This window comes from Astatotilapia calliptera, chromosome 9 (assembly GCF_900246225.1).
Source record: "Astatotilapia calliptera chromosome 9, fAstCal1.2, whole genome shotgun sequence".
Classification (NCBI taxonomy): Eukaryota; Metazoa; Chordata; class Actinopteri; order Cichliformes; family Cichlidae; genus Astatotilapia; species Astatotilapia calliptera.
The window spans coordinates 18214180-18232285 of record NC_039310.1 but is presented as its reverse complement, the minus strand read 5'-3'; the positions used below and the strand labels follow the sequence as shown (position 1 = coordinate 18232285).

At 43.7% G+C, this 18106-nt stretch overlaps 1 protein-coding gene across 3 annotated transcripts in view; it reads right to left on the bottom strand.

Annotated features, from left to right (window-relative positions):
- The window catches only part of map3k22 (mitogen-activated protein kinase kinase kinase 22), a 42829-nt gene that overhangs the window by 4380 nt on the left and 20343 nt on the right, over positions 1-18106 (bottom strand). For 2 of the 3 annotated variants that reach the window (XM_026179638.1, XM_026179639.1), the window contains exons 4-15: positions 16660-16769; positions 13161-13198; positions 9212-9311; positions 8817-8933; positions 8492-8606; positions 6935-7068; positions 6307-6380; positions 4657-4718; positions 3179-3250; positions 2500-2652; positions 1184-1332; positions 947-1078 (exon numbers count right to left, since the gene is read on the bottom strand). In XM_026179638.1, the coding sequence (XP_026035423.1) occupies positions 947-1078; positions 1184-1332; positions 2500-2652; positions 3179-3250; positions 4657-4718; positions 6307-6380; positions 6935-7068; positions 8492-8606; positions 8817-8933; positions 9212-9311; positions 13161-13198; positions 16660-16769 (1256 nt within the window). The remainder of the gene's footprint in view (positions 1-946; positions 1079-1183; positions 1333-2499; positions 2653-3178; positions 3251-4656; positions 4719-6306; positions 6381-6934; positions 7069-8491; positions 8607-8816; positions 8934-9211; positions 9312-13160; positions 13199-16659; positions 16770-18106) is intronic. The other variant, XM_026179640.1, reaches the window with a different exon arrangement.

Sequence of the window (18106 nt, the reverse complement as noted above, 5' to 3'; positions counted from 1 at the left end):
CTGTGAGCGAATGAATGGATGGGACGGACACGCATGCGAAATTAGAGAAAAATCTACATACACTTATTTTTCTGGAAAACGTGGGTGTTCCAGCTAATTTGTTTGGGGTTTATTTGTGAAAGCAGCCAATTCTCAAGGCCAAAAACCAAGAATGTAAGCATATAACGTGCTGACAGAAGTCTGTTGACTGACTTTGAGTCCAAACTGCACCAGTGAGCTGCATTTCCTTCAATTTCCTGTTTTCCGCTCCTCCTGGGGACACGGCAGGAGCTAAGACCTGATCCTGTAACACCTGTGACGCACTTTAGGACTTGCGGTGAAAACAAAACCTCTGCCTCCTCACTTTCAGCTGTCAACGGGACACCTTAGGAGCTCTCGGGGTCTCTCCGAGGGACACACGGCCCTCCCTCCCTCGGGCCATTAAAGTGTTATCGGTCAGGCGCAGCAGTGAAGCCGTGCCACGCAGCCACACAAAAGCTTGGCTCTGTCACCTCCTGTCTTGCTTCTGCCAACTCTGGCGAAACGTAAACATTTCCAATTTCCAGACAATGTGTGACTAAGACACTCAGCGTCTCTGGGAAATTTAAAAAAAAAATAGCTCAGGAAATATTAAAAGCAGGCTCGGGGACAGGGTCCGCAGGCGACAGTAGCTCATTAAAAAGTTGCTCATTTAGGGAGAATATGATCTCATAAAATGAGCTGTTCTGCTGACATCAACTGCGTGGAGGACATGTTTGTTGACAGCTGGTGACATTTCTAAATAGATTCTAGCAGATGTGGCTGGTAAGGGTTTGATTTTAATGTTTGTGTTAAAATGTCTCAGTACCTATCTTTATAGCCAAACCAAGTCCGGCGCGCACATTCTCAGACGTTAATTGTTCTTTCGAAATTTAAGGGCTGCTCGAGTGTGATTAAATTTACTTAAAATGTCCCGCAGAATACACACCCCGGGCATGAACTCGACAAAAATGGTGAGTTTTCTCTGGTCGAGGTCTCGAAGGCAGCCGTAGTACTGCACAATCCTCTCGTGACGCAGATTCTTCAGCAGCTGAATCTCACACTCCAGAGCATTCACTTCCTGCAGCAGAAAAACCAAAGTTAGAGTCTTCAATTTATTAAAAAAGCCCATCGTATGCCATCAACTTCATGCAAATCCAAACAGTTTTGATATATTTCCCCTCACCTTGCTGGTTTCTTGACAGTCAGGATCAAACGGCACCTGCTTGGCGGCCAGCTCGCGGCCTGTGTCGGCATCGTAGCAGAGGTAGACCTCCCCGAACGCTCCTCGTCCCAGCAGCTTTCCCTGTCTCCAGTTGACTGGCGCCCGTGGTGCTGCAGAAATGAAACGCCAGACTATGAGTCCCCCCCTCAGTAATTAATTGTGTTGCTAAGCCTCCTATGACAGCCAGCTTCTCTATGATATACGGATCTGAGAGCATGTTTATAAAAATAAAAAAAACTAAAGCAAACGTCAAACTCCACTGATCACACATCAACTTCACCGAGACCAGACGTTAAGCACACCGCAATTTGTTAAATCACTCCCATTGCAGACCCTTCTTAGACTGGGGAAACCCCAGATATCACAGTCAAGCAGTGGAACCGCAACCCACCAACAGACACACAAACTGTGAAAGCCTAGAAAGCTCATCTGCGCGGCTCCCACGTTCTCAGGCTCAGACTCCGGGACTTTGTTTTGGAACCAGCAGGCTTCTCTGTGGCTGCGTTAGACTGTTTGGTCGCGCGTGGGTGAGACGGACACCAGAGACGGACACATCGACCACAGACTTATGAGCCAAGCTTTGGTATTATGATGAAGACAGTTTCTGGGCAGGATGTATAGACTAAATGAGGACAGATGTGATTAGTGAGCCCGTAAAACGGCTTAATTTGGACGATGAGGGGGGAATTCTGCCTGTGACATACAGTACGACTGTGCATTACATCTATCCTCATTGATATATATTATACATTACAATGCATCTGTATAAGGAAGATACAACCCTGAAATAGTGGAACTGCAAAAGTTTTATCTTGAATCATTGAAATCAGTCATTCCTCTGTTTAAATTAGGAACCATCTGATCAAAGTGGAAGTGAACAACACCGCAAATCAACAGTTTAGTCAACACATAATTATGTGGAAGCTATTTTTCTCACATTTTTCAGTCACTTTCACACTAAAATACTCCAGTTTCAGCCTCTCTGCTGTGAGGAGTTTCTGCTTTTCTCTGTTTTATGCGATCGAGAATGCAAGTACAGTATTTTTTTTTTTAAGTAGCTGCTTAGTTTTCAAAGATTAAATGCCTAATATTTAATCAAGCGAATGATCAGCACATGTCCACTAACAGTTGGATTGCCCGTGTCCATTTTTTGTATTTATATTGAGGTCATCGATAGCAATTGGTCACATGAGCCAAACACACAACTATTACAGATTATTTTACAGTGTCGAGCACACGTTCCCCCTGTTTCAAAAGATTTCAAGTGAATCACTTACACTTGGCTGTACCTCGCTGGGAGCTTTTGCCCAGTGAGCGCAGATCGCTGTACTGCAGCGTGCTGTCTCCATTATAGCTTCGAGTGCGGCTGGAGGGAACCAGCTGAAAAAGATTCTCCTGCGGCATGAAGCTCCGCGGAAGTGTCCTACGTCCTGAAAACACATAAACGAACATAATCAGACTTGTCATACACTTTACTCTTGATTGCATTGTGAATCTGTTTTCACACAGTTAACTTCACAGGTGCAGTGCATAAAGTCTGCTCTTGGCCGAAACGTGAGGCCAGCCAGAGCAGACTGCCTTTCACCACTCCATCCCACTTCCCTTCAGACAGGAAGCAGGGCACTGTGTTTTTATACAAGCTTGGGTTCACCGCAGGGAAACGTAAATCACTGCTAGCCAAGGTTAGCCTCTGAGTAAGCAATTACTAGCAGCTGCCTGAAACAGCGAGCCAGCAGTGTAATAAATCTCCACGAGGTGCAAAGAAACTCTCTAAAAGAGGATAATATTTCAAAATATCTTGTTTGAAAGTAAGAAATATGCATCTGAAGTTAGAAGACTGTGACCACACTGCAGGACAAAGAGTGGTCTGTGTCCGTGTTGTTCTATAGACATGTTCTGTTGTTATTTCTGTGTAACAGCGCTGTTGTAATTGTTTAAGCAAAGCTGGTTTCTTACTATCTCCGTAATCCTTGCTGCGATTTGGCAATTGGAACTGGCGTGGGAAAGTCCCTCCTTTTCCATGACGACCTGAAAAGAGAGGATTGAGGCAGAGAGAGGTGTCAGCAAGTAAAATAAAGCCTCAACAATTAGTCTCGCATTGCACCCAAATGACAGAAACAATGCTTCTGGATTCACAGTTATGCGTTTATCCACTTTTTAAGTCTAATAATGGCGGTTTAAATGCTTGGACGGGCACTCAAGACACTGCATTCCCATTTTTGCTCATCCCTGATGTGTCAAATCCAGCTGTGAAGCAGCAGAATGGAACGCGGCTCTTTGCACGCTGAACGGGGCCGCCTCCCTGCAGCCAATGCGGAAACTGAAAGCAGCTTGCGTGCGCTAGCTTAGCATTAGCTCTGAACAGTGGAGCAGTAACTAAAGGCGGGGTGTGGGGGGGCTGACGCATGAGAGCACTGACACTCTCCCCCCTCACACAGCAAACACACAATAAACGGAGAGGAGCGGAGCCACTTGGAATTGAAAGCAGCTGTTCTGTCAGATGACTGCCTCCCCTCATGCTGTTTTTGTGGCTGTATCCCATGGATACCGGAGTTATTTTTTGTGTTTGGCAGAGTGGGATGGAGAGGAAAAATCTACTCACAGGGAATGGTAAACAAATACTGTAGCCCTCAGCAGAAGGGCCACACAGCTTTACATCTGGGAGGGTGGTGCGTGTGTGTGCAAGCACGTGCTTGTGTACCCAAGTGGGTCTTCAAGTTCTGCTGCAGCTACAGTATGACGTTCCCTCATCGGCACAGACAATGTGCAGAACTCTCTTTTTTTCATTTACAGCATGGGGGGAGCTGAAAGGGGAAAGAGAAATGGCCAGATTGAGAGAGCCAATGCAGCTTCTCTGTTCACGGAGGCTAGTTTGGCTTTATCTCTCATCCTGCTTCATTTGATCTGCCTTCTGAAGGAAAAGAGGACAGACCGGGACCCCAGGGACAGAGACGAGATGAGCAGGGGGCCATTGAGAAGAGAGGGGAAGTGATCATGCTGCGGCAGGGCAGCAACATCTATTAAGATGGGATGAGGTAAAACAGAAAAAGGCAGTGAATAAAGGGGTCTGTACAGGGGGAGTGTATGGAAGATAGCAAAGGAAGAGACTATCTTACTTCACCGCCTCATCAAACTTAAGAAACACAGCCGAGATTCACCACAACCCATTGTTCATTTTACAGATACAGCCCTAAAATAATATAATCTCCACTTTCATTAGCATTCTCTTCAAGGGGAAACACTCTAGATAAGCAAGAGCCTCTCCTGTAAAACTGAATGTGGAGCTATAAGAACCACAGCAAAAAGTAAGAACAGACAAAGCCTCCAAATAACGAACACGCTTTTTACACCTCTCTTTGTTTGGCAGCTGGGGGCTGAGAAAAAGACATTTTTAGAATTGGAGAGAAACTGCTGCAAGATTTGTCCCCTCTTACCTTTGTATTCGAAGTTAAGGTTCAGGTAATTATTGTCACGGGTGTTCTGTGAGTAAGGAGGGCTGAAATGACAGAAAGCATGAAGGGAAAGTTGAAATTTTTTTTGCTCTTTTAGTTGCTAATTTCCCCTTATCTTCAAACAAAGTCTGGCTACAGCTGCTGGCCTGATACATCAGAATGGGGCTCGACTGCAAAGCGGCACAAAACGCAGGGAATGGCTTTAGTATTCAAACTATCTTCCTGTCACTCACAGCTGATGTAAAACAACAAAGTGGCAAAATTTGAAAAGTTGAGCTCTAGGAAGATTTGTGGACTCACAAAGTCAAACTGCTCGCCACTGAACTAGCAGCAATATAACATATGTCACTAAATGTCTGTATGTGCATCCAACCTCTCTCCCTCCCTGGACATTTCCAACAAGCCCCGTCCCGACGAACCGACAGAGAGTGACGTCTCTGTTGACCGCAGGGCGGCGCGGGGCCACGAGACCCCTGGATAAGGGGCACGCATGCCCGTTCGCAGGGAAAAGTTCCATGCACTCGTTTCCTGCCATTGTTCTGCAGCCTGGAGCCCTGATAAGCCTCGTGCAGGTAGAACTGTTTCCGTCCTGCTCTCTCTCTGTCAGCTCCACGCTTGCTCGCTTTTATTCTCCCTTTGATTCAAATTCACTCTTTTCTCTCCTCAGCCTTTCCCACTCTACTCTCACTCTTTCGCCACTTTTCATTTTCTGGCTCAGTTTTTCCAGCATGTTGCTTGCTCACTCTCTCACATCTCCCACTCAGTCTCTGTTTCTGTCTGTCTCTCACGCACTCTCTCTCGTGATAACGGAGGAATCCAGGCGTCCAGATAAGAGTTCTGTCGCTATGGCAACAGCAAAGTGACCCGATTCCTTTTCCACACAGACAAGCGGAGGAAGGGTCGCAGGGAAGCTACGCTGGTCTTTAGCACATTTACAAACTTTGCTAAAAGCCTCTGGCTGTTGCAACACAGGCGCTCACATCCAAGTGTGTACACAAGCACTCTGTGATACAAACCATGTCTCACAAGGACGTGTACACATATATATATATTACAGATTAATGAAGGAATCCGTATCTGTCAGTTTATGTGTGGCTGACAACCTCGTCCCATCTACTTAACAGCTGATCACACCAATCACCAGCATGTGAGCCATTTAGGCAACATCAATAAATTGCAGCTCCTACTGATAGCCTGAACTTAAGACGTTTAGGGAACAGCAGGAACTTAAAGAATCTACCGACTTTCTGCAGACATCTGGGGAACACTTTTAAGCCTCTGACATCAACACATAACCCACAAATGAGGTGTTTATCGTAACAATATGTTTAGTGCTGCTACAGAAAATAACCTTTATCACACACACTCCCCAATGTGCATGACAAGTCATGCATTTTCTTAAATGTGTGACTCTAGTAATGCACATGGATGACAAACCACATGAGAAAAAAAAAAAGCTGCAGTAAACTTTGAGCACACTGGTTTAAAACAAACAAAAAAAAATTAAAGAAGAAGAAAGAATTCAAGCCTGCTATCAGCTATATCGGCTGAAAACAGTGCACGTTCTTGAGTAGCCACTGTATAAATCCACAACGACGAGGGCTATAAATCACCCGCTCCATGATGACTCACCTGTCCAGTGCTTGATCTATTGACTGACAGCTGCTCGACAGCGAGTTGTCTGCACTCCCAAAGGGATCCAACATCTGACAGATACAATAACACAAGGAGACCGAGGGTCACGGAGCATGCAATCATACAGGAGAGAGCATACCAAGCAGTGCGGGTGGAGTTGTGCTTGTTACGTCTCACGTCTTAAGAATTTGAAGGGGTTTGAATAATGTCTGACATCCTCTTTAAATACTGCACAGAAATGTTATATGTGGCTATATAGCCTTGTAAAATCAAATTAGTGCTAGTACTTCTGCTGCTGCTAACAATACAGGGCAATCCAGTATACGAGCAGAGTAAACAATGAATCACCGAAGACTGTTCAGACGATTAAATCTCGACAAAAACACAGTTCTGCCCAAGAGTTCAGCCTTCCAGTCAAGAACTCAAAATATTATATGGGAAAAGAATCTATGAAAACAGCCAATATTGGCCATTTCAGTGCATTAACTACAATAAATTAACTACATTTGGTTGAATAAATGTCAACCTGCCAAAGACATCAAAAAGATCTTTTTTCTGAAGTCTATTCAAACTTTTTCAAGAAGCAACAATGCATAAAGCATTTATTCGGCTGATGGACTCTTACACTTTGGTCTGGGTTTTCTGGGATGAACTCCCCTTCACTGTGGATGCTGGTGTAGGAGCCCTGGCGGGCGATCTGCTGCTGCTCCTCAGGGACGCTGCCTGGCGGCGGGGACGTCCGACCTGTGTGGAGGGAACCTGAAAGTGACGAAAAGAAGCACCAGGGGCGGCCAATAAAAGAGAGGGGAATGAAACAATTAAAGTTGAGCGGATGAGTAATGCAAAAGGTGGAAGGGGGGAGGTAAATGAGAGCGAGAGGAGAAATTGAGAAGTGGAGGGAGTGCGGGAAGATGAAGAGATGGGAACGAGGGACAGAGGGGAGAAAACGGCGTCACAGTGTTATTCATGGGAACGAGTTCAGCAGTGCCAGGACTGCGAGAAATGATTTACTAAACTACACTGCCGCCACCTCTAACCTCAATTACTGTGACGAATGCTCTCCTGGCTGAGCTGCGGCGGAGACTGAGCGCTCGTCCTTGTCACGGTAAAAAGATCTACTGAAACTATCGCAGACTGGGCTGACAGGAATACTGAAACAGCGCAGAGAGGCTAAAAGGCACTAAGACGAATAGAAGCGTTGGAAATACGATCAAAGTCTTGTTGTTTGACTGAAGGCTGCAAATTACAACCGCTTTGTCTCGACTGTTCAGCTTTTCTGCCTCTTTCCCCCTGACGCCACAGTCTGCTCCCATACGTCATCGAGGTACCCGGGTTCACATCTCGTCTTCACTCAGCCGTACACCGTGACCGTTCTCCCGTCACCTCTCATCTGCCGCTACTCCCCGCGCTCCTATCTCGGCCCGCTCGCCTCGTCTCGCACTCGTGCCTCGCTGGCAGGGAGAAAAACTGATGGAGGGCCGATAATTCTGGACGATTTATGCGCTTGCGGCCACATGACGAAGATAGGCTCGCAAGAGCGATCACAGCTGCTATGCAAAGATGCAAACGTGATGGCAGGAGCGAGCACCGGTTTGATTCTGAGCGTGTCTGAGGCCGAGATACGACCGAGACGCTGACCTTTCTGGACAGAGCTGATATTAAAATAAACCAAACATGCCTGGGGACGAGGAGGGGGGGGACTACAAAGTGTGACGTGACAAGAAAAGGTTTTTTTTTTGTGCACAGTTTTAGATGAGAAGACAGAAACTGCTCTCATGCATGTGCTTTGAATACTAAAGCTACTATATATTTATACATATTACATCCAAGTATGGTCACAGTTAACATGACAAAAAGCTAACAGGCCAAAGACAGCGGCCAGACAGTTGCTTAGCATGAGTGCAGGAGTTTGTCCTTGCTTTGACATGACAAGTCCTTGGCTGCTTTCACCTCCGGTTTGCATTTTCTACTCCGATAAAGCATGCGCCCCATCTTTTCCATTAACATTCCTGCGACTTTGACGGCCGTCTGCATCGTCAGGTGACACTGATACGTCATCCTTGAGGCTTTAGCACATGACTGAGAAACCTTTGCATCAGCAGAGTGCTTTTCTGCCTCCTCTCACATTTAACAACTAATAAAAACAGCATAAAAACACTTTTTTTAAAACATGGAAGCTCACCTGTTGAGTGTTTGCGCACCCTCTCTGAGCCCTTTAGCAAGGAGCCCTTCAAATCTCCCAGTGACCTCGATGACTTCATCTCGCTCTGTTTGTCCCTGCTGTTCACCTGTAGGTACTGGAAACACAGGAAGTAGGAGAGAGTGAAAAAAGGGAATCGGCTCAGCAGAGGAAGAGAGGACAGCATTACCTCATTGTTCAGTTACATCACCGTGTGTGGAAGCAGTTTGTTTCCTCATTTTGCAAAAAAAACAAAAAACTAAAAAGGATGACTTCATTCACCTTTGTTCCCACTAACTGCCCAAAAGTGAGCATCTTAAAAACTCACATGGTTGTTTTTAGGAGTCTTTAGCAGTATCCTGAGCAGCCCATTGGTCCCCGAACTGCAGCCCAGCGTCAGCACCGCCTGATCCAGGTCCTCCTGCGTCTTCAGGGGCAGCAGCAGCTGATAGGACAAGAAAGCACACAGCACATGAGCTTCAATTCTCTATTGTTCAGCAACAAGAGCACGTGAATGCAGCAGCACATGTATGACATCAAGGGTTTCACAATAAAAAACAAAAAACATGTAAATAAACAAAGCTTTTCTTGGATCTTGACAGCTTGAGAAAACAAACGTAACGCCACTTCGAGGACACGCGTACTGCAGTGCATACTGGAGGATTGTCACGAAAAACAACAGATAAAACTGTAACACGCCAGCTACACGAGTCATTCTCTTACCTCTTTCTCCATGAAGAACATGTCCATCTGCTGGCCAAAGGCCTCGGTCACTTTCTGCAGCAGCTCTTTGATCTTCAGCGGCCTCTGAAACAGGATGATTCTGGAAAAAGGAGAAGGCCAGCCGGGTCAGAGGTGGGAGAAAGACGGTCATGTTGTGTCTGGCTGCAGCTGAGCTGACAGCCTGCTGGCTACTGGTTTGTAGCATTAGCTTGCACCTGATAAATCTCTAAGAACCCGTTTTCATTTACTTTACAGCAGCGGGAAACAGAAGATAAACGGACGGGGGGTCAGCAGGGTCGAGGAGAGGAGTGAGCCGAGCCACCGAGATGCTAAGAGGGCATTAATCAGTGCAGTGAAAACAGAAAGTGCAGACATACTCTCCACTTGCATGTCTGTGCTTATCTACTGTATGCTTACGTGTATTCCCGTCCGAGACCGACCTTATCAGCAAAAGTCTTGTTGTGAGTGTGTATATGAGACGCATGTGTGTTTGTAAAACTTTACATGCATGAGTGTGCTTCCCAATCAGTGTGTGCATCAGCCACTGTTTCAACACCATTGGGCCTCTCCGCTAAGCCAGCACAAAGGCAGATGGGAAACTTCCTGAGAGGAAAGGGGGGGAAAAATCTGGAGCGGCAGCAAAAGCAGCAGGATGTGTGTCTTTCCCTCGTCTTTTAAAGAGTGACAGAGTGAAAGATACAGAGACATGGAGATATTTACAGACGTCTGTGAGAGAAAATAAAGGGGGAGGCAGCCTGAGAAAATAAAGCAGAGAGAGAAGCAGAGAGACTCCTGTCCTGTCCTCCCCCCAACACCACCATCTACCCCCACCTCACTCTCTGCTTCTGAAGAATCTGCAGCGCTACTATCTCTTTATAGTATCCTGATAAAAGGGACTTGTTTTTATCCCATCACTTCCTCATCAGAGGCCAAAGCTTTGCCTATCTTAATGACCGCTCATTGGTTCCCTCATTTGGATGGATTCTGGGAAAAGGGGGGAGGCTGCAGATCAGAGGCAAGCGGCGGCACAGCTAAACACTCCTCGTCTCTGTTTAGATTTGGTGATGATGTGTGCGATAAAGAGCTGGAGGGATGTGGGGACGGGGGTTTGGGGGGCTTGTACAAGGATGCGGCTCCAAAAGATATGGCTTTTCTTCCTCTGCATGCGGACACACTCAGTCGCAGAGGTTTGCAGAGTTGGAAGAATGCTTTCACACGTCCCAGCGCACTCTCTTTCCCTTTTGTCTCGTGGAGAAAAAAAAAAAAAAAAATCACAATAATATAAACACTAAGAGAAAAAAAAAGGTTTGGCTCTGTTCCCGCTCTCTCTCTCTGGCTGTAGACCTTGAGGTAGGGGGGAGAGCGAGTCGCTCTACAGCTCTTATTTCCTGCCCCAAACCTTCAGTGCTTGCCAATGAAAAGAGAGAGAGAGACCATCAGATCCGATTCCACTGTGGACGGACAACACGATCATCCTGACTCAGGGACTCCTGATACCTCGAGTTAGGTAGAGGACCCTCAAATATAATGCTATTCACCGCACAGCCTGGGATTAGATCTGTGCAGTCAGATCGTCTTGATAGTAGCTGCTCGAGTATGAAAGGAAGTTCAGATTATTTTCTTTCTTCTTCTAATCTAATAAGCCGGCTCGTAGGGTCTGTGCTGAAAGAGATTTTAGATCGAGATCGAAGAAATGCAGTTCAGTTTCCATTCACTGAATTTTTTATGAGGGTTATATTTTTTTTTAGGCTTTGCTTTCTTACTTAGCTGAGAGTATTTGCAGTTTAAGCCCCGTTTAGAGGCTTAAACTAAGGAAAAAAAGGTTTTGCTAACTCTAAACCAGGGGTATTCAACATGAGGCCCGAGGGCCACAATCGTTCCAAAAAGAGACTTCAATCCGTCCTTCTGGAATATAAGAACTTTTAACAGTTTTACACCTACTCTTATAATACAAATCTCCTACTGCAATTCATATTACACCACAATAATTAAGTAGCAATTAAATGAAAAAAAAATATTTACAGCTTTTATATATATTTTTTTCTACAGTGACTCCAGAGACAGTTTTATCACACATTTATCACTTTGTTTCATTGATCCCGCCCTCTTAAAATCAAAGTAGGATGTACATGAATTACAATGTAAAATGACTTTGACATCCCTACTTTAAATAATCAGTTCACAATCGCAAAACTGCTTTTTTATTTTATTTAAATAAAAAACCCACAGCTATTAGTCATAAACGCAACATTAGCTTTCATCGAGTCATGCTTTTAAGACCACCTGATGTGGAAAACCAAAACAGTGAGCTGAAAGATCCTGCAACGCTCTGCAGAGCTGGTGTTGACTGTAGCCTGTTAATAATTCTCAGAGGGTTTGTCTCTCCGAGTGACCCTTTTCACTGTCGCATACCTCGAGTTACCCGATCCCCTGTTAATATACAGAAATATTGATTAAAGCTGCGTTAAATAAATATTTAAGTTACACAGGTTTTAATGTGATTTCGATCCTTTTCTGTTCTGGAAAGAGGTCGACGAGGGTGTGAATCGACAAAGCGGATGAAAGAAAAAAATCATTAAATAAAAAAGAGATTTTCCTTTCAAGTCTATGAATGGCATCTTCTAAAGTGAGCTGTTGGCTGTCTTTTCTGAGAGAGCAGTGTGGAGTGAAGGGAGCTCGTGAGAAAGGGAAGACTGCGAGACGAGGCGGAGGGGGGGGCGCAGAAACACAGAGACAGGAACATGAAAAACTCGTCTCTTCCTCAGCAGTAGCCAATTAGGGCTGTGAAAAAGTGAAAAGGCCCAGTGTGAATCAGTGCTCTGCTGGCCGAGCACGCCGCTTTCCTTCTCTTTCCCACTCCTCTGAGCCTGTGGCTTTCTTATCACAGTATCGCTGAACCGATGCCCGTTCCCCTCGTCTATATTCTGATGAATCGAGGCAATTATTGCAGTAGGTTCTGGTCAGTTTCCCTCCAGTGTTAACAGAACATATCGTGTTTGTCACTTCAGTTCAGTCTCTGCGGGCTCCTGAGTAAAGTTTTAGACCAGGGGTCCAGAATCCCAGTCCACGAGGGCCGGTGTCCCTGCAGGTTTTAGATGTCAACACACCTGAATCACATGATTAGTTCATTACCAGGCTTCTGGAGAACTTCAAGACAGTTGAGACGGTAATTTATCCATTTAAATCAGCTGTGATGGATCAAGAACACATCTAAAACCTGCAGGGACACCAGCCCTCGTGGACTGGGATTGGGGACCCCTGTTTTAGAGTGTCAGAGTCTGCCAGTGGAACCAGTGGACCTCCTCCAGAGCTGCGAGACCCAACTTAGCATCCGTGCGTGGCATGACAGAGCTGGGATCCCAGTGCGGACAAAATGAAGACCAACACCAAGTTAAGTGTCAGAAATTCTCTCTCTCTCTCTTTTTTAAACATCCCATTGGGTAAACAAACTATGAGGCAAAAAAAACAAAAAACTGCTTGCTAGACTGTCTCCAAACAGTTTGAGTAACCAGCTCTGCCTCTTGAGTAAGTGAAAAGCTGGCCGTGTGAGCGAGTACAAATGTCTCGTGACTGAAAAATGTGGAGGGAAAGCAGGAGAAAACGCGCAAGATGAAGCATTAATTTGGGGTGTGCCTGGAAGTCTGCGCATTGTACTCAAACGTTTGGCTCTCGCTGCATCTTTTTGATCTCCCTCTCTCTCTGACCCTCTTCTCTTTTTCCCCCCTCTCCTCCCTCTTAAACAGCCCATCCGAGCCTGAAACATAAGGCCTCGGCTAAATGTCAAAGTAGAAATTTTCCCTCTCTTTATGCTCCTCTGGCATGTAACTGTGATTTCCTCTAGACACAAAGTCCCAGGCATGGCAAAGCATAACACACAAAAAAGATCCGAAGCACAGAGTAAAGGCTTGGACAGAAGAGCAGAAAAAACAATACAGAGGTTCAAACATACCGTTTTTCTCTCTCATGCTCCAGCTTGACTCTTAAATCCTGTTGAGAGGAAAAATAACAACAGAGGGGAGTTATGGAAGTGGAAAGTTAAAATGATTCATAGTTGTCTGTGGGATTTGGCCTGCCTAATAAATGAAAACGATAAGCTGGACCAGGAATTGAGGTGACAAAAAGCATTATGATGATACATGTTTTATATCCACGTTGCTGGATTTGCTGCGGATTTTGTTCTACAGCACAAAGACAACATTATCCTTCAACACTGACGATGGCCCGACAAATCTTTGTTTTCTATTCGTAGTCATTGCCAATGGGAGCAGGAATCTGGAGGAGCCTGCATGTCTGCATGAGGTAACGGTGTTACACTAACGCTGTCATCACATCGGTGCGGAAGAAAAAACGTAAGGGTTTACCCCAACAACTCGCAGAGGAAAGCAGCACCGTGACGGCCGGAAACCCTCTCTGCTCCTCGCTGTTTGTTTATGTCTCATCATAAACATTGCTGCTTTAAGAGGATTCGCCAATTATCATTCCACAGACACGCAAAGATACACGAGGAAACGACTTCAGAGAGGCACAAGGTGACTGAAGGGAACGATAAGCTGTCCAAAATGTGTTGGTTTAGTTTCTAAACTGCCATAAATGTACATAATACCGGAAACTATTGGAATGGAATACTCCAATACGGAATACTATCTCTATCTCTATATAGATATATATAGATAGAGAGATAGATAGATATATAAAAAGCCCACCAAGCATCAGGAAAGGATTTTGTCAATCTGACGGACGGTGTCTGTAAGACGCTTGAAAGACAATGCTGTGCACAAGTCTTGAGCCAAACCTCCTTTCTTTTTGTTCTGCTAGGAAAACGTGATTAGTCCAGCAATTTCATTATTCACATGTCAGCATATATGGAAATATATTATATGAGGCAAAAATAAGAGTTTATACATTTCTAATGGGCTTAAAAATCAATATTTGGTACGACCTCATTTATTCTTCAACACAGCCTGAACTCTCTTAGTCAAGTTTTGATATAATTTCTTGAAGTAGTTTTCAGGAATAGTTCTCCAGGCTTCTTGAAGGACATTTAAAGCTCTTGTTTGGATGTTTGCTGCCTCTCTCAATATCATCCCACAGTGCTTCAATAATGTTGACGTATAGGCTCTGGGGAGGCCAATCCATGACTCTTATTTGTTGTGTGTTTTTTCTATCCAGGTATGCTTTTAACTAAGAACAAAGAAGGGAGGGGCCAGAAGAAATCAGACTAGAAAAATAATAAAAACTGTGAAAAATTAACAGTGAAATTAACCCTTTAAGACCTACCATAGAACCAAGTCCGCCAGAGCTTATATTATATTTTTACCTGCTGTGGAGCCATTTTTGGGAGCATTTCAAGTTGCTATACATCAATACAACCATTATAGCCCAGATTTTAATAATATGTATTCATTAAGTGCATAGTAATTACATAAATTGCAAAAAAGTGCAATAAACTACAAAAAAAATTGAAAATCGTTTTTGCTTTTTTAACATATATTTCTAGTTAGAGAAATTTAAGAGGCTTATCCCTCAAAACTGTAAATACAAAAAAGTTGCACAAAATAGTTTCCCACCACAGGAAATTTATTTTGAGTGTCTTCATAGTTTTATTTTTGAAATACACCAATTTTTATACACTGCAGGAAAAACGAAAATAAATATTATACTGCAAATTTGCAAAAAAGCAGCATATGCATCAAAATAAACTATTTCCAGCAGTGCAATATGAGTCCTAAGCATCCCAAAAACGACACAGAAAGTCATAAAGTCAAAGATAACTTTTAAAAAGACGAGTATAGGCTCTGAGGGCCTGATAGTAAAAAAGACTACATTTCCGGGAAAATGACGTCACTTCCGGTTTCGGGCAGGTAATGGCGGAAATGCAAAAGTTCGCGCTGACGTCTATTCCAACGTAGGAAGTGTTATGAACAGCTGATCGGACCGGCACAGCGTGTTTCTGGAATATTATGTTTTTGTTCCTGCAAGCGCTTTTTATGCAGTTTTTGCAAAGCTTTATGTGGAAGGAAACCGTGACCTAGGACAAGCTGATGGCATAAGATGTAAGTACAACTCCTCCGGTTTCATATGCAAAAAAAATTTTTGCGCTAGCTTACGTGGTTGCAGTGCTACTGGGATTTAAAAATAGTTACGCAAAACAGAGCGTGCCCGCTCCGATCAGCTGTAAAGGGTTAATGGAATTAAAGAGTAAAAACAGAAAGTGACATGAAATAGAAATATTTCAATTAAGTGCACGTATATTAAACATGTACTAACATGTAAATATACTCAACTACATTACTAGTGATCCTGGCCATGCTCTAACCCAACAGTGTTGGGTATTGTAAGATTAGCAGTGCTCAGGCCTCCCCGGGTCCCCCTCTAGGCACTTCCCTGGCTGTTGAGAATCAGATGCTTTCCAGATAACACTGCACAGAGTATCAAAATCTAGAAGCTACTTTTAGCTGCTCACTTATTCACAGGGGTTCACCACAGCAGGCAGCTTTGCATGTTTGATTTGACAGTTTTTATGCTTGATGCCCTTTCTGATGCAACTGCAAAGGGATCTGACATTACTCTTCTGCCTTCATATGTTCCATCAGTTCTGAGAAGACTATTTATTATAAGGACAGGCTGCACACCATGCAGAGATCATGTTGTTTCTGGAAAAATATCATTTTTTTATGTCTGCCAAACTGCATCATCTTTGACATTTTTCATAGATTCAACTAAAGAAATGTGAACAAATAATGTGTTTGTGTGGCAGGCTTTAAATAACAAAGCGCTTAAAGACACAATTTAAAATTAGTCCTTCGCTAAGATGTCATCCCTCGACTTAGGCATCGTTTTTTTTATGCTTGAATGACTCACAGGTCAGCGTTTAATATCTGAACAAACAAACAACAAATCTCTGAAAAGTGTCATGCACTGGACTGAAAAGGAGTTGTGGTTTTTTTTTGGTTTTTTTTTAATAAGCAGCTGATATCCAAAGACTGGCTCCTTGGAAGCAAAATATGAAGAAATGAGGAGTGGCTCGAGACTTTTGCACCATGCTGTGGCGGTGAATATGCTGCTTTTTTGTTTCATCATCTCCAAAACTAGATCACAACCTTCAAACTCCAGTGAATAAAATAAAAAAAGGAAGCAGGGCTGAGGTATTGAGTAAAAACAGAGTGACAGATAAGGTTAAAGTAGTGTAACTAAGCAGGATGTGTGGCAGCTTTAAACCAAAGAAATACTGCAGCATTATACATCCTCTCAGCTCTTTAACTAAAATATGGCTAAGCAAACTGATTCCCATACTACACAGGCAACAGAGCAATCAAAATAAAAACAAAAAAATTGATATTTAGACACATTTTACAGCCAATTTTAAAAGTTCTTATAGATTCAAATCAGCACTTCAACAATTTTGAATGTATAAAAGGAGAAACAGCACATGTGGATGCGACGAGTACCTGTTTGTAGAGTAAGGTTCGGTTCTTGGGCTTGTGGCTGTTGTGCTGGGTGTAACAACGGCCCAAGGCTGCTAAGTCCTTCATGATGGAGTTAAGTGCCTCCTCGTCGTCTAAGGAAGAAAGAAGAAATGTGTCAGCTACACTCTGCGCTTAAATGTAGGAAGTACAGCAGAAATACCTTATCTGTTTCAAATGACCTCACTTTATTGGTGACTTTACTGGCCACACACGAGTGCTCTTTGACATTTAGCATGACCTTAGTTTTTAGTTTGTACCGGCTCAGAAGAGCCAGTGAGGCAACATCTGGCATGCCTCTTCCTGTTTTCATGTGTGAGTTTCCATTAATGGAGAAGAATCTAGTTTATGTTCGGTACATACCTAATAAGGGTAGAATTATCTCTCTATAAAACAAACAAACAAACAAAAATATTGCCTAATATTTCTCTGAGATATGTGTGACTCAAGTCTTTCGCTTTGATGATATGGGTAAACATAACAATGCAGGCCATTCTTTAATGCTATACTTAAGCATAGAAAAGCCACAAAAGATAAAGTTGTTTTAATAATGGAACACGTGTATGGGCTTCATGCACGCCTGTCAAAAAGGGCGACGTGGTCACCTGCAGCTTGTTTATTAAGCAGTCTAATACATATATATCAGTGGAGATATTTCAGGAGCATAATTCAGATAAAGGCTGCCTTTCTTCAGTTACAAATGTTATAAAAAAGCGACTGCGCGGTAAAAGAGAAAGTCGAAAACGTTTCAATATGAAATATTTTGGGACTAAAGTGCCACATCCGTTTGTGTCATTAAAATAACCTTTAAGGTATTAAAGCCAACAATTCTCAGTTTTCTACTCCTCACTTCACCTTTTTTGATGTGCTCACAAAAAAGGGCATCCGGTCATCTTTTACCATTAAAAGCCTTTAATGGAATCCGAGTTGGGTGATTACAGTATAAGAAAGAGGTCGCTGACCTCAGCTTCTTCCTGTCTCTCAGATATATCCAAGGTCTAGTCATGATAATAATTTTTAAAAAATGCACACGCAGGCACACACACACACCTGTGCTGGGTGTGTGCAGTGCAATACAAACAGCACCTGCAGGAAAAACCGCATTCTTTAATAGAATAGATGTCTATATGTGTGTGTAAAAGACCACAGGGAATGAAAGCTAGAGTCATAGTAACACACGGAGCAGATGGGGTCTGGGATGGCATTTGATCTTGCTCCTACTGTACGGCTCTTGTGGCCAGCTGTTCTCAGACAGTAGGCCAGTACACCAGGTTCACTCAGAGGTCAGGATGCACTCATGCATAAACATCAGTTTACACGTCACTGTCAGACTACCTTTCGTTTTTCCTCTCATACCGAGCGCTCTGTAACTCTTATTCAAATTGGTATACCTTACTGTACGGTAAATTTTCTCATGGTTCATATTACATGA